The sequence below is a fragment of the Sus scrofa genome, chromosome 5 (genome assembly GCF_000003025.6).
Source record: "Sus scrofa isolate TJ Tabasco breed Duroc chromosome 5, Sscrofa11.1, whole genome shotgun sequence".
Classification (NCBI taxonomy): Eukaryota; Metazoa; Chordata; class Mammalia; order Artiodactyla; family Suidae; genus Sus; species Sus scrofa.
In genome coordinates this window covers 72380891-72398350 of record NC_010447.5, presented here as the reverse complement: position 1 = coordinate 72398350, position 17460 = coordinate 72380891, and the positions used below count along the sequence as shown (strand labels likewise).

General features: G+C 34.5%; 1 protein-coding gene across 6 annotated transcripts in view; it reads right to left on the bottom strand.

Annotated features, from left to right (window-relative positions):
- CNTN1 (contactin 1) overlaps positions 1–17460 on the bottom strand; it is a 326959-nt gene that overhangs the window by 97104 nt on the left and 212395 nt on the right. For all 6 annotated transcript variants that reach the window (XM_013997945.2, XM_003355617.5, XM_013997946.2 and 3 more), the window contains 3 exons: positions 15932–16082; positions 11413–11540; positions 10923–11098 (listed from right to left, as the gene is read on the bottom strand). In XM_013997945.2, coding sequence (XP_013853399.1) covers positions 10923–11098; positions 11413–11540; positions 15932–16082 — 455 coding nt within the window. The remainder of the gene's footprint in view (positions 1–10922; positions 11099–11412; positions 11541–15931; positions 16083–17460) is intronic.

The following is a 17460-nucleotide window of genomic DNA, read 5'->3' as shown; positions in this document are numbered from 1 at the left end:
TGGAGAAAAGGGAACCCTCCTGCACTGTTGGTGGGAATGTAAACTGGTACAGCCACTATGGAGAACAGTTTGGAGAGACCTTAGAAATCTATACATAGAACTTCCATATGACCCTGAAATCCCACTCTTGGGCATCTATCTGGACAAAACTCGACTTAAAAAGAGACACATGCACCTGCATGTTCATTGCAGCACTATTCACAATAGCCAGGACATGGAAACAATCCAAATGTCCATTGACAGATGATTGGATTAGGAAGAGGTGGTATATATACACAATGGAATACTATTCAGCCATAAAAAGAATGACATAATGCCATTTGCAGCAACATGGATGGAACTAGAGAATCTCATCCTGAGTGAAATGAGCCAGAAAGACAAAGACAAATACCATATGATATCACTTATAACTGGAATCTAATATCCAGCACAAATGAACATCTCCTCAGAAAAGAAAGTCATGGACTTGGAGAAAAGACTTGTGGCTGCCTGATGGGAGAGGGAGGGAGTGGGAGGGATCGGGAGCTTGGGCTTATCAGACACAACTTAGAATAGATTTGCAAGGAGATCCTGCTGAGTAGCATTGAGAACTATGTCTAGATACTCATACTGCAACAGAACAAAGGGTGGGGAAAAAAAATGTATACATGTAAGGATAACTTGATCCCCTTGCTGTACAGTGGGAAAAAAAATAAATTAATAAAAAGCTTAAAAAAAAGAAATTGAAAAAATTTTAACCCAAACTTATACTAAAAAAAAAAATGAGGGCAGAAAAATAATATAAAAGTAAATAATTTGTGTCACTGTAATTACCCTTTGTCAAATATTTGAATGCTATAATCTTTTTAAAAATGAAATTGCTATTATTTCCCCCAAAATCTCAGTTTGAAACATATTGCTATTTACATATTCACTTATTTTAAGAGGAATAGTGTGGTTATGTTATATACTTTTCACATGTAATAAAACACAAACTATTTTATGTCTTAAATTATCACATTAAATTTATACTTATTGAATTTTCAGAATAAACTTCTTAAAAACTTTTAATTAAACAATTCTAGAAGTTTAGTGCTGAACTCATTTTAAAAATCAGCCTTGTTTTAAACATTAAGATTTAGGTGGTAATGACAGGTCTACCTGCATAAAGCAATAATAAGCAACTTTAATATTTATTCTCATTTGGTCTATATTTGGTATAGGTGTGGCACTGAAATGCCTCAAAAGGAAAGCTATATATATATACATATATCATTTATACTATATCATTTTCAATAGCGTTGTGTATGTATAAAGGCTTTCCTGAAGTTTTTATAAATGGTACTAGCACTTCCCATACCTCAGGAGAAGTTGAGGTTCTCAGTGTTCTACAGAATGCTTACAAAGCAAGTAAAGATCATGGATCTCAGCACATTCTAGCCACAAATTAGATACGAATGCTCTTTATGTTTTCCCTTAAAACCACAGCTTGGCTGAATTACAAAATGCTTCCCTTCATATGAGGAGAGCTGAATCACATACTGGAAATTGTGATAGCACAGCTCAGGGATGTTCCAAAGTGTATATGTGGTTTACCACTTAGAAATTTCCCAAGTTTAAATCAAAAGACTTCCAAAATATAAATGCCCATTCCTTCCCACTCCTCCATGCACTAATTCTGAAAAAATCATTCCTGCAGTATAAATGAATCAGAATCACTAAGTTGTATTAACAAATTCAGTTAATCATAGTGAACAAAGAAATATGCTATGTGGTATATTCAGGGTCTAGATAAAGCTTAGAGCTCATAATGGCTCTACAAAAAATCTCTTTTGTTCTATTGAAGTTCAAAATGAAGAGATAAATATAGAAGGCTGGAGAAAAGCATGGCTTTTAAAGAGACTATTCTAGAAACATAAGCAAAAATTATTCAATATGTATGATACATGCCATATCCATGAAGAATAACAATTTTTCTTGTCTTTTTTTTTTTTTTTTCTTTTGGCTTGTTAGGTGAAAGAAGGAGTAACAATAGCAAATGCATCAGATACAACTTCAAACTTTAACACCATAACCAACACAGCAGGAAATATCTGTAAGGTTTTCTAAGTGCCAAGGACTATTATAAATACTGTACATATGCAAAGTCATAACAACAACCTTAAACAACAACCCTGGGAGAGAGGTACTATTCTCAACTGTATCTTATAGATGAGGACATAATACTACTTCAACTACAACTACTGCTACTACTTCTGTTAACAGGACACTACTACTGCTGCTCCTAATGCTACTACTATGAAAACTGAGACTACAGCTTCTACTATTGCTGCTGCCATTACTGTTCCTACTATAAACTCCTACTAAAACCTGATCTAACTTATTACATGTCTTTTTGATGCCTGGCAATGTTCTAGCTACTATACATATATTTTTGTATTTAATTTTATAATGCTCAGGGAGATATGTTTAATATTTCCATTTTACAGATAAGGAATTTGAGATTTTAAATTAAGCTATTGGTAGAAGACGCAATAGTTAGCCTAGCATCACCAAGTTAAGCTATTGCCAAAGTAAAGTTTTATGGACCGAACAATTGAATTTAGGTTCACAGTTTGGTAGGTAAAAATGGATACTTTCTCAGAGCAAAAAAATACAACATGTTAGTATTTTTCCTAGTTATTTATTAATTTTTAACCTATTTAAGTGTTCAAAGATAAGAGAATAGAAAGAATAGCACAAGTCACCCAACCAGATTTGATAATTGTAAACTTCTCACCATATTTGCTTTGTCTAATTATCTAGTTAGCTATTTTTGTTCTTTCTTTCCTTTATCTACTCTCTGTGCATTTTTGAATCCTCAAAAAAACAAATTACTGATGTCATTATAATTCATTCCTCAATCAAAACCGAATCCCAAAGGTCAATCTTTTAAATAACCAGAAAACTATTTTCACATATAACATAATTAACATTAATTTCCTAATCCAATCTAATATTCATTAGTGTTATTTTAAGTAATACAACAGTATTGAGTCTTCCTGAATGTAAAAATTTTTAAAAAGATGTGACTTACAAAATCTTGTGAAAATGAATATCATCATTACAAATATATTAGAGAGGTAGTTTAGGATAATTACTAGGGGGTCACCCAGTACTTATGGGATCAATAGAAATGTTGAATACCTGCATTTGGCTGTTTTGATGGCTGAAGAGTCCAATTTCGCTCCGTTGGAGCATTTTAAATTAAAAGACACAAGGAAGGAAATTTTCTTTTAGGTCTCTGCTAAGTTTTTTTTTTTTTTTTTTTTTTTTGTTGTTGTTGTTTTTTTTGTCTTTTGTCCTTTTAGGGCCGCACCCACAGCATATGGAGATTCCCAGACAAGGGGTTTAATCGGAGCTGTAGCTGCCGGCCTAGGCCAGAGCCACAGCTAAGCATTTTAAATGATGGACAAAACCATCAAAGTTTTAGATTTAGAACTCATATTTTAGAGTTGAAAGAAAACTTGGATATTGTTTAATTCATATGGTTTTTAAATTGGTTTCTATTAGCCTTAAAGTTCTGAACATCTTCACGGATCACTTGGTAGAAAGAAGGGATCAGAAATGGACGTGTTTGGGCATCAGACGAAGGGAGAGACCCTGTGGCTAGGGTTTTGGGCTCTGTAGTTTCCTACACAGGCTCACACACACGCACACCATTTCTTCAGTCAGAGCACTTCATCTTCAGCTTTGATATTTATTGGGGTTCTAATTTAAATTTTCTTGGCAAAAAGAACTCTGCTGCTAAAAATTTTGTGTTGCTGTTTTTCAGAACTTCTGCTGTGGCCCAACTTCCTTATGGGCAGATGAGAGGCCCAAGATTTAGAGTAAATGTTTTTCCCAAAGTCATATAACTTGTCAAGTGCTACACCAGAACAAATTTCCAGATCTTTAGATAATGTTCTGTTTTTAAAAACTAACTTTAAAAAAAATTAGTTTGTTTTTTGGGGAATATGAAAGCTAATGACAAAATAGTATATTTTTAGTGTGATACAATAAATAAAACATCAAAGTCTACAATGTAATATCCTAAAATAAAATTCCCAAGACACCAAAATTTACATGTTTCTTTCCCCTTCTTTTTATTTTAAAGCCATACTGTATTTTGCAAGCATAAAAGAGCCATAATAAGTACTGTGGTGATGCTCAAGTTTGCAAGTTCTATGTAAAACAGATGAGTGTTTAATGTTGAACGAATTTTTGGAAATTTCTCCAAGCCAAAATATCTCTGAATAACAAAGTATTGCTGCTATATGTGATTTATTCCATTTATTTAGCTTTGACAAATGCTTCTTAAAGACTAGACTATGGGATGCTCTGCTAGAGGGTAACTTTAGCTGGCATCATCTCTGCTGTGGAACTGTCATGATCCAGAAGGAGCCAGCCCAAGTATAAATACATCCAGTGAGCATAGGTACCTACTTCCGTGTTTACTGGTAGAAAATGGAAAATAAAATACAACAGTTAGGTTTAAGTAAAGATTTATTAAGATAGCGAAAGGGAGTTCCAGATACTCAGACAGAATGAGGTATCATAGAAGGCTCTATCTCTGTTAGAGATAATTATTGAGAGCAGAGCAAAGATTTGGCCACAAGTAGCATGCATTTGCGACTTTCGTGATGGTCACAGAACTATGTTGGGGACATCTTACATATTTCCTTCTCTCTCCCACCACTCATCAAAATTTAAGTCTTAAACTCACAAAACACATGAAATCTACCCTCTGCTACTGATATTATTTTGCAAAATGTTTTCTCCATCCTCTTCTATTTTCTTATTTTGTCTTCAGCCCTCTCATCTGCTCAAAATAATATAAGGGCTCTTTGTTTCCAACATATGTGTGAAATATTTCAGTTCCTTTATTGTCAAGTCTTTTTTAGGAAGACTCCCTTAAGAACAGTATTTCTCATTATGACCCTATGGACAATTTGGACCAAATAACTATCTTTTGTGGAGGACTACCCTCAGCATTAAGATATATTTAACAGCATGTATGCCTGACAGATGATCAAAATACACCACTTCCTTGCAGTTGTGACAACCAAAATGTCTCCAACCAAAGGTCCTGGGGAGAAAAATTGCTTCTGGTTTAGAACCACTGTTTTAGAGCTTATGCCACCTCACTGTGCTTGCTTGGTTTCTTGCCTCAATTATGACCTAACCCTCCTTTTCTTCTCTGACCTTTTGCTCCATAACCCTTGCCAATCTTCCCTTCTTGTTCAACAATGACAGAGAACCAATAAAACTGGGGGAAAAAATGATGTCTGTTTTATTATTGTTTCTTTCTCTCTGTCTTTGTCTCTGTCTCTCTCTCTCTCTTTTTTTTTTTTTTTTTTTTTTGGCATGTGCAGAAGCAAAATATCTGTCCAAATTCATAACATCTTCTAGTATGGAATATATATGTTTCAAATTTAAACACATTTTTGTGACATGTTCAAGTAGAATTAATATTTTCTCTTAGCCTAGGGAAAGAAATCTGTCCTCTTTTGTTTTCAATGCTGTCTACACAGTCAGAACAAATGCATGCCTACATACCTGCAGACACACATAAAACCTACTACTAAAGGAGATCATTAAGAACTGCCTAGAACTTTATAGTTAGACTACCTGAAACTCTGTAGACTTGATTTACAATGTAAGGTAAAGGTTGCTAATAGTGTAGGGAGAATAAGGTGATTTGGAAAGTTTTGAGTGAACACAAGATTATAGAATAAGTTATAAGCTGACTAGCACCATCTTACAGTGTTTCAAATAATGGGAGGGAGATTATTTAAATAAACACAGACATGAGTAGTAACACATGGATTAACAACTAAAGTGGTGAAGACCCAGGGTCTACAATCAGACCACTCTGGTTTCAAATCCTCTCTCTGCCACTTGCAAGTTATACGACCTTGGACAACTTAGCCTTTCAAATGCTGGTTCCTTCACTCTCAAATTGAGAAAACCACAATAAAATGTGCTCCTTAAAGAATTTCTATGAAGATCAACTGAGAAATACACGAAAAGCATTTAACCCAGTGCTGACCAAACATCAAGCACTCAATAATATGTTGACCATTAATAACTCTCCATGGCCCTCATCAAGGAAATAGCTAGAATCTTTTATCCCAGATGAACTACCCAGTACAGCAAGCAGTGCAAAAAATAAATCATGAAAAATGAGATCTGTAACCAGAAAAAAATTATCTGGCAAAAGGTTCTGGCATTCTCGATGGAGGATGATTGCTCTATTATAAAGGGTATTAGTAATAACTACTTACAATCTGCCAGATCTTGTGCCAAGCACTTTATAGCATTCTCTCCTTGAAACATGACAAAAATACTATGAAGTAACCAGTACTGCAAAGCCAATGAAGTAACCAGTAAGTGAATTACTAATAAAATTTTACAGAGGGTGAAATCTGAAGCTCAGAGAGGTTTAATCGCTGACTCAGAGTCACAGAATAAGAAATGAAAAATGGAGCCCAGAGATCTGGTTGTGGCAAAGCCCCTGAACAATTCATGTGGTATTTATGAATTCAAAACAGGTATGCAGAATCTTGCTGAATTACAATTTTAACATTTATTTGTAATCACAAAAAAGCTGTTACAGTGGCAATAACCATAAGAAAGTTTAAGAAACTCACATGGTTAACTAAGATAATGGTTCTGACAGGGAGAATTGTCAAATAGTTGAAGGAAAATGATGCAAACTGGATGTCCAAAGTTAGGAAGCTCTTGAAAAAGAAAATGTCTACAGATTAGTTATCATGTGGCAAAGGCATGATGTATTACAAATACATATTTTTAAAAATTATATATGTATTTATTTAAATATTTATTTATTTATTTATTTTTAGGGCCACTCCTACAGCACATGGAAATTCCCAGGCTAGGGGTCAAATTGGAGTTGCAGCTACCAGCCTACACCATAGCAACATGGGATCCAAGCTGCATCTGCGACCTACACCACAGATTATGGCAATGCTGGATCCCCAACCCACTGAGCAAGGCCAGGACATTGAACCTGCATCCTTGTACATACTAATAGGTTCATAACCCTCTGAGCCACAGTAGGAATTCCCACAAATACCTATTTTTTTGGTAGATAGTCTCAAGTCCTTTCTAGAACAAAAGGGATTATACATTAAATTGGAAGTAAAATTACTTTGCTTTTGTATATTTTAAGAGGGTAAGTAGCTATTGAATTAGAAAATCAAATTATAAACCATTTTTTAGTTGTACTTGAAAAATTTATGTATTTGCCATGTAATACCACAGAATGAAAGAAGAAATTGCCACAGAATGACAGAAGGCCATATAAACTGCTCACAAGCTTATTATATCAAAGCTCTAAATTTATTCAATTTGTAATTCTTATATATATAAAATATCAGTGCATAAATTCAAGTTCAAATGAAACATTTCCTGGCCCTGATTAATAACATATATAACACTCAGTGAATATTTATTAAGTGAAAGAATAAATTATATAACAGGTAAATTAGTATTTAATTTAATATTTTTCTATAATCAGCATTAAGTGTTTGCTTAGAGCTTTAAAATTAATAGCTACATTTTAAAATTAATTAATAATAAAGCGAGATCATAAACGTAATAGAAATATATTTAAATATTTAAATTTTATAGATCACTATAAATTCCTAAAAGAAATACACATCTTCAAAAATGCAGTTACTTTTTTCCTGATAATTATATGACTATAATTGGAAAGAATTTTAAATCATAAATTTTAGATATAAGAAAACATATTTAATTTCATAAAGCTTTGAGTCTCAAATAGGCCATGCTGTGAAATTTGAAACCTTATGCAAGGTTGCCACATGGTGGCCAAAATCAAGAACAGCAAGTTCAAATCAAAGCATGCTTGATTATTAAATATTAATATGTTATTGGAAGCAAATTGGAAAATATAAGCTTAGTTTCTTAAACTTAAATGTTTAAATCTTGTTGTCTATATTCTTCATGAATTAAAGCTTCAGATGTTAACTTTTAGTAATTTAAATTATTAAAATACAATAATAATAACATCAGTTTTGTTAACTCTGACAGCTATCAAAATATTCATATCTGAATTTTAAACTCATAGTGTAGCTCTTTTATTTTGGATCAGTGCATGTGTTTGTCTTATTTAGCATTTTTTGTTTGTTTTTTTCTTTTTCTGGCTGCATGCACAGCATGTAGAAGTTCCCAGGTCAGGGACAGAACCCTCACCACAGCAGTAACTGGAGCCATAGCAGTGACAATGTCGAATACTTCACCGCTAAGCCACCAGAGAACCCCTTATTCAGTGCTCTATTCACCCTAGTGCCTATCACTATTCCTCCTAGGAACTACATTTTTAAACAACTAAGTGATATTCAATAATAGAAATCTTGTCAGAATTAAATAAAATATCAAACCATGATTTAAAAAAACAAGAAAAATCATATAGTATAATTTGAATAATGAACGAAAGCAGTCAGCAGTGTTCCTTTTTTTGCATTTGCTGTCCCCAGTCCCTGCTATACCTGTTATGTTTTCATTCACTGGGCTTTAAGTTGGAAGAGTCCTTCCTTCTAAGAGTGGTCTATTAGTGACCCAAGAAATAATTACTACCCATTAAGACTGTCTTCCAAAAGATAAATCAAAGACATATAGGGTTCTACTCAAATTTTTGTGGTACCTTTAGCAGCGAGGCCTGACTTTGAAGTTTGCTTTAAAAGAAGGAAGATGCAAGGGAAAGCTTTATTGGTCTTTCTTATATTCAAAAGACAGAATTAAGTTCAATGCATTTTAAAAGAAATTTCTTATCTGGGTTTTCTAAATTTTTAGAGAATTATCTTGACTTGTCCATCTGCCAAGTACTGGAAATGTGCACTTGATATTTCTACTTATTTAAGTTGTATGTTTAGCCAGTGAGTATGTTTCTGCTGCAGATCATTTTTATGCTCCTTATTTGGTGGAATGAAGCTGAAACTGGGGAGGTGAAGCCAGAGCATGGGCCTGCAGCTGGGTTCTGCCCTGGCTTCCCTGAAGAACAGCAACATGAACCTCTGTGGTTATTGTCCACCAAAAGGAGAAGTACAGTAAGTGATGACCAAAGTCTTTTACATTATTACGATCCAATTTCACATTTATTTCTTCATTAATATTTCAGTTATTTCTTTATTTTTCTCTTCAACCCATGCTATCTCTTTCTTTCTCCATCTTCCTCTCCTCCCACACCCCACCTCTCTCTTTCTTTCTTCATCCCTCGCTCCTTCCTTCTCTTCCTCCCTCCTCCCCTCCCTCCCACCTTCCTTTCTTAATTCCTTTTTTTGGGAATATTTATTGACATCAATCAACACAGTGTAACTACTTTAAAGAAAACAAAGAGGCGCCACAAGATGAAGTGTCCGCTTAATTTAGGGTAATTTATATTCCCAAATCTATTATTATAACCTTCACTACCACTATAAGTAACTACTTGTATAAACTAGGCTTATTGCATTTTAGAAACTATTCTGTATACAACTCCAAGGAACTAAGCAGTTTGAAAGTCTACTTTTTAAAAATAAGATGTTAAGTCACTTTTTTTCCTTAAAATGAGTAAAAACTGAATGGTATTTGCTTTTCTCACAAAACAGAATAAAATTTGAACAAATTCTTAAAGACACTGGGATCCAATTTACTAATATTGGGCATTCTTATGTTTAAGAACTTCAAAATAGACATAGACATACAAGAGAAAATATCATATGATATAATGTTAAAATAGTTCTCTCCAAATCCCCATTTGTTATGTTTTAAAGTGTAAGTGTAGTTTAGAAATGAAAACACACTGTCAGTTCATTGTAGATGTACAGTTATAACTAGCTCTGTTAGATTAAAAAGAAAGAAACCGGTATTACAGCTAACAAACAAAAGGCATAAACATTGATAGTGTATTGATAGTTGTTTTATAAATCTAATAAAATATTTAGTAATAAATGTTTCCATCCTATTAAAATCAGTATTAACCTCACTGAAAGCATGCTTTTTGGCTTTTTAAAGTGGAAAGTTCTAGAAGATATTTTTTTAAAGAGTTAGACAGTTTGAAAGCATACTATTATTATAGGTACATATCAATCTTCAGATTTCATAATAGCACTTGAAAAATCTTAACTATTCTGAGTTAATATAGACTTTTAGTAATAATTGACTTCTAAAATTAAAATTAAAATTTTCTTAATTAAGCATATGTTCCAAATAGGTCTTTAGGCTCCTAAATGATTGCCTTTCTAAGAACAGACTGACAGGAGCAGTGATCAATTTGCCCTTTAAAGTACACTGTAATTTAGGCAGCTCTATCAACACCCCAAGCGTATTCCTATGCAAATTGTTAGTCCTCCGTTGCTTCCCAGTTTTTTTCTTCTCCTTTCTTTATTTTTCTACAAGTACATCACTAGGCTTCATTTTAGGACTTGCATTATGTATGCTTTCCTTTTCTTAAAATACATCCATTTAAACCTTTTAAAAATCACATGGATTCTCCACACCCTCCCACATACATATTTTGTCTATTTCTTACCATCAGAGAATAAAATAAATGCCTTAGAGTCACCACTATAACAAAGGATACGTTCTATGCTCTTATCTCACTTGAAATGAATGTGAAGGCACTTAGAACCTATGCGGAGTACACATTAATATAAAATTTTACTGTAATCAAGAGTAAATGGGCCTAAAGCTCAAATGAATATTTATTAACATTGCTACCAAAATCCTCAGGGCTAGCCAGTTTTAGAAAGGTTCAGAAATATTACAACTAACATAAGGCGACCCAGGAAAAAACTTTTGCCTGTTTTTCAGTCTCATGTATATGATTATAGTGATAGAAGTTGCAATGCAGACACATGGGGGTCACAGGGATGAGAAATGACAAATAAAACACCTACCATAAAATTCCGCTGGTAGTGAATGTTCTCTTTGTTGAAGTCAATCACATAGCCATTGAAGGACCAAACAAACGTCAGATCCAGGGCAGGGTCAAAGGAAGCAGCACACTGCATGGTGGCATTTTCTCCAACAGTGATATCAGCATTAATGGGGGCCAATATAATTCGTGTGGGATCTATTCATGTTTAAACAAAAGAGTAAAACACAGTTCCAAAAATACGAGACACCATATTATCTGGTCATTAAAATAATAAAAATCAATACTGTTTGAAATTCTGTGAAATGGAATAAGTTGTTTTCAAATTTAAATTCCCAGGGACAATTTCATGGAACAAAAGATTTGCCCAGGCTCTTGAAATGGAAAAATCTATAGGAGGATTGTCTTATAAGCTTAGTGTGAGTCACATGTCTTATAGTACATTAGAAATTAAGCATTGTGAAGCATTGTCAAACTTTTAAAAAGGCAAAATTAATCAAATGGTTTCTCACCTGTGATAACAAGAGTCCCAGTGCTATTAGCCTTCCCTTTATTATTTTCTACAAAGCATGTATAGGTACCCCCGTCATTCCTTGTAATATTATTGATTTCCAAGCTGCCATCTTCCCAGATGAGTATTCTATTGAAATGAAAGAAATACATACTTCATAAAATTAATTGAATGAAAGATATCATTTCTATGTCTCAGATTAAAAACACTAACACCTCTGCATCATTAACATTTCATATAAATTACTTGGTAGAGAAGTTTTTAAGAGGAAACGTTTCAGCCATTGTTTAGAGTGTTCTTTCCTAGCATTGACAAGTTGTTTTGGAAAACCACCTTCATCTTTTTCTTGGACTATGGCGGTAATCTCTAACTGCTACCCTAAATAGTCTCCTTCCCCACATGTCAGCCAAACACGAAGACATCCATCACATAGGTAATACCATGTCACTCTTTGGCTCACTGATGTCACTCTACAGCTCAGAACCCTCCAGTGATTTTTCCATCCCGTGCACAGTAAGAGCCATAGTCCTTGATTTGCACTTTTAGGTCCTGGACAATTTAACAATTTGTTTTCTAAGGTACCTCCATACTGTTCTCCTGGGCATATATCTGGACAAAACTTTTCTTAAAAAAGACACATGCACCCGCATGTTCATTGCAGCTCTATTCACAATAGCCAAGACATGGAAACAACCCAAATGTCCACTGATAGATGACTGGATTAGGAAGATGAAATACTACTTGGAATATTACACAATGGAATACTACTTGGCCATAAAAAAACACAAAATAATGCCATTTGCAGCAACATGGATGGACCTAGAGATTCTCATCCTGAGTGAAATAAGTCAGAAAGAGAAAGGCAAATACCATATGATACCATTTATATCTGGAATCTAATATATGGCACAAAGGAAACTTTCCAAAGAAAAGAAAATCATGGACCTGGAGAATAGACTTGTGGTTGCCAAGGGGGAAGGGGAGGGAGTGGGAGGGAGTGGGAGCTTGGGGTAAATAGATGAAGAATGTTGCCTTTGGGATGGATTAGCAAGGGGATCCTGCTGTGTAGCACTGGGAACTCTGTCTAGTCACTTATGATGGAACAGGTAATGTGAGAAAAAAGAATGTATAAATTTTTGTGTAACTGGGTCACCATGGTGTACTGTAGGAAAAAAAATGTATTAGGGAAATAAAAAAAATTTTTAAAATAAATAAAATCGCTGTGTTCTAGCCAAGGCCACACCTTCCACAAGCTGCTCCTAGCCCATGACTGAGCCCAGGAGGAATATTAAGGCAGGCATAGTCCAGATGGACATCAGAATCTTCCAATGGGCATTTTCAGCTGGAGCTTCTCCAGTGGGCTTTCCATACTCTCTTAGGTCTACACTGCAGTCCATTTCCACCCAGCCTTTCTTCCTTCTCTCACTCCTTCATCTGGACTCAGACCTGAATCTTAGATGGTTCTCCAAACCCCTATCCTGAGTCTTCCGTTTTCCCTTCTAGGCATTGCCATTAACAAATTTCTTGCATAAGTAATCCTGAATTGGCATCTGCTTCTCCTAAAATTCATATTAACTCAGTCCTGACATTAATGGGCCTCATTTTTTTCTCCCTAAGCCAATGTAAGTCCTTAGCTAAATTTCCACCCCACACCTATTTAATTATCCTGCAAGTAAAGCATAAAAATTATCATCAATTTGCAATGGAAGCAACAATAGCAACAACTAATCTTTCTAGCATCCACAGTATATTGTTAGTTTTCTCACATATACTAGCTCTCAACTGATCTTTAAAATCTTTAAAAGACATACGATCTTGACCATTCATCTCACCTACACTTTTGGGTACTTCCTCCATGACATTAAAATTAATTTCAATAAGAGTATTTGGGGAACTTAATTTTTTTGTAATAATGGTCCATATTCTCAAGTCAATATAGATTAAACTCTCAGAATCTTACACTTATTCTCAGATATAATATAGACAAATAGTCAAACAAGTCAGGAACCATCTGGTTTTTATAAATTAGTCACTTATGTTGTCAAAATTATTCCAGTATAACCTCCATCTTATTTGTTCATGGTTAAAGTAATCGACTCAAGTAGAAAAGAATCCTGGATAGAGTCTCACATAAATGGCTCAGATAAAGTTCATTTTAGAACTGACAGCAATCTATTGGATATAAATGAAAAACTACAAAGAAATTCTGCTGGAGAATGCATGTCATTCCAGCCTTAAATAAAATCCTACAATGGATATCTTAATTGCAACTTATCAAGATTTTTATCTCCTCTCTACTGATTGCAAATACTGCTTTAGCCAGTTTACAAGCCAATAACCAGGCACGGAGATAACAGTAATATGAAACCATTTTTTGGTAATTATATTATTACCTAAGCTAGTTATTCAGTTACTCCTTGAATATTATTTTTCAACATAAATTTTTCTCGAAAAGTAATTTATTAGTTTAACTTTTCTTTACATATACTATTTTATAACATAGAAAACTTAATTTTATATGAATACTATATCTATAATAAAGAGATACTTAATCTGAGATAGTGCAGTAACATAGTGAGCAAAAATTAGATTTATAGACTTTTTCATTAAGAAGTCATACAATTTGACTCAAAAACTTTAATACTAAGACAGGACTAAAGTAGCAGCATTTTAGGAGCTAGACCTCTCTTTTCTTTTTTTGAATACATGTTGATATTCCAGAAAAACAAGTCCATGAAGCATGGTTCTGAGAAACCCTTGGTAGCAGAAGTCTATAACATTATTTTTCATCTGAATCGAGCAAAAAAAATTCATTAAGGAGAGAGCGCTGAGGGTGGGGCCAGTAGGAAATGTCGTGCCACAGGCTGGCACAGTAGTGAATACCTGCAAATGGAACGGCCTTCTGATCATGGTCTGCATCGCTCAGTGACGACCTGCTAAAGTTTCAACCCCACATTGCCAGATTGACCCTTCCTTTAACATTGAGTCTTCATCTTGTGAAAGTCTCAAAAACTCTTAGTCGAACATATTCACTATAAAGTTCATGTGTTCAGAGAAGCAATTGCTGTCCCTGCAATCTCCCTCCCCCACTCCATCTCTGTTTGAAACACAGTGATTATCCTAGGAAGAGAAGGGTGTTGTCACGTGTTCATTCCTTATCAACATGGCACAAGTTCAAGTTTCGGTTTGGAGATTACTGATATCTGATCAGAAGGCGACTTGAACCTTCCAAGCTAAATTTAGTACATCAAAAGAGAGATGATAATACCTATCTTACATTCTTTTTTGGATTATCGTAAAGAAGATTTATCTTTCATACTTTTACCAGAATATTTTTTAAAGGCAAAAACTACTTTTATCCTCCCTTATTTGCACCTTCAGACAGATTTCCATTACTCTTAGATGAAGCCCAAGTGCCTTAGCACAAAAAATATTGTTATTGATGACCTTACATACTATGTGTCATAGCTTAAAACTCTTCTCCATTTTCCTCTCAGGAGAGTTTTATTTTGTTTTTTGTTTTTGTTTTTGTTTTTTCTTTTTAGGGCTGCACCTGCAGCTTATTTAAGTTCCCAGGCTAGAGGCTGAATCGGAGCTGCAGCTGCTGGCCTACACCACAGCCACAGCAATGCAAGGTCCAAGCCACATCTGTGACCTACACCATAGCTCACAGCAACACGGGATCCTTAACCCACTGACCAAGGTCAGGGATCAAATCCACATCCTCGCAGATTCTAGTCAGGTTCATTACTGCTGAGCCATGACAGGAACTCCCTCAGGAGAGTCATTTTGATTGCAGTTCTTACATTCCTTATCACCCTCTGCTCTCTGACTTAGGACCTTTGCACATGCTGCACACATTGCCTGAAACATTTCCTGAGCCCCAAAGTTTACATCCCATTTCTCCTATTTCCTAAGCCGATTCTATTCTCCCGATACTTTCCCATTCAACATAGCCATAACTTTTTGTAGGAAACTAATAGAAACCACTCAGTATAGTTTTTATTAATAATCTATGCAAATCATACACTTTATGTTTTATCCCAAAGCCACCATAACATTGATAGATGGTTAGGAAGATCAGAAGTTCCTGTTTACTTCAGAAGATGGGAAGAGGTGATTTGTACCTTGAAATCTGAAATTTCCCTACTGAAATATTTCATAACTAACTGCATAAAATTAAATCAAATATTAATGGCTATGGGGTTAAAAAAAAAAAGTTAGAGAGATCCTATTATTTCCCATTGCTAAATATTTTTGTGGTCTTGGGCAATTTATCACAAACCTCTGAGCGTCAATTTTTTAAAATTCCTTATAAATTGTAGAAGTCTAAACACTGAACTCTGATTATAATAGATACTGACAGTGATAGGTGAGTATATCTGTTCACCTTAGAATTGTGATATCTTCTGCAGAGAAAAATTAGAAGATCGCATACCATGAATATGAAAACAAATTCTCTACAAAGTAAACTTTCCAAAATACTGAACTGCAATTGTATTTCTAGTTTCTGGACTGACCTGCTGCTATTGACAAGCCGCTCTGTGCCTTTACTCCATAAAAATTTGGGCTTAGGTGCAGCCTTAGGTTTGCATTCAATTATAACTCTTCCTCCTTTAGCAGCCAGGATCTTTTTCTTCATAGGATTCATTTCAAAAGTTGGAGCCAAAGCTAAATGGAAATAAATTATTATTTTTTCTTTTTTGCTAAAAAAATGAAAATTTCTTCTGTACTATAGCATCTTATACTGCTTTTTGATTAATAATCAATAGAAAAGATTAATCTCACCAAATAGTAATTTCTTAAGTTATGACCAAAGACGTTCGATACCTCATACTATTACTTTTAAAATTTTATTTAATAACTTTATTGAGGTATATTTTACTTATCATAAAATTCACTCATTTTAAAGGTACAATTCTTGATGATAACTGAGTAATTATTATAAATTTTAGTTGCAACCAAATGCGCTATGCATATTCACCTTGAAGATAACATCTAATTCAGTTGTCTTGTCTCAACTGCACAAGGGAAATTAAGTGAAAGGCTGGAGAAAATTGAGCACCATTATTGAAACTGACACGCATTCATAATTGGTACTCTTAACCACACTTTGAATGAACTGTCCCCAGCTTACAAATGAGAGAACTGTTATTAAGATTATAGAATTTGCCAAAAGTGTAACATGCAGTAAGTTATCAGGTGTGATTCATATTTGGATCTAGTTCCATCTGATTTGCAAGCACACACTTTCTAGTAAGTAATATGACTCCTCCTTCATTATACAAACATTTATTGAGCGCTGACAATGTGCAGACACTATGGAATGCCTTAATAAACAGAGAGCCCCTTGCCTTCAGGACCAAGCTACAAACAACTATAGGAATGAAGTTTTCAATTAATTGAGGGGTAAGTGATGTGCCTGTAGACATCGTTACCTCAATGTACAGAACAATAATTATGAAAACAGGCTCTAGAGTCTCATAAAAGGTTCCTGCCTTGATGATATGCTCTAACTTTTAGTATCCCCACATCTAGCTCATTTCTCAATCTGTCATTTTGCAGACTCCAGTAGGATTCCATCTTTCCATTTCTACATACTCCAATCATTTGTAACTATCCTTTCTGGAGCCTTTTCTAGTCCTAAGTATACCTGTCTAGGTCTTGACTCTTCATCATCTAGTCTCATGATCCTCAGATATTGTCCATGCATCAGGGTCATCTGAGGATCTTGATAAAATGCTGATTCAGTTGGTCTGGGGTGGCCTGATATTCAGCACTTCTAACAAGCTCTGAGGAACACACTTTTATAGGAAGGATTTAGGTTATCCCCCCTTTTTTTTCAGTCTGAGTTTTTGTAATTGGCAATAAATAATAACCAACCAACCTACGTTACACACCTAACAGTGTGTGGTATTTTATATAGGTTCAATAAATATCATGGTTGATACACTGTTTATAAACTGAGAGAGAAATTTTAATAGGATTATTATTATTATTATTATTTTGTCTTTTTGCTATTTCTTTGGGCCGCTCCCGCGGCATATGG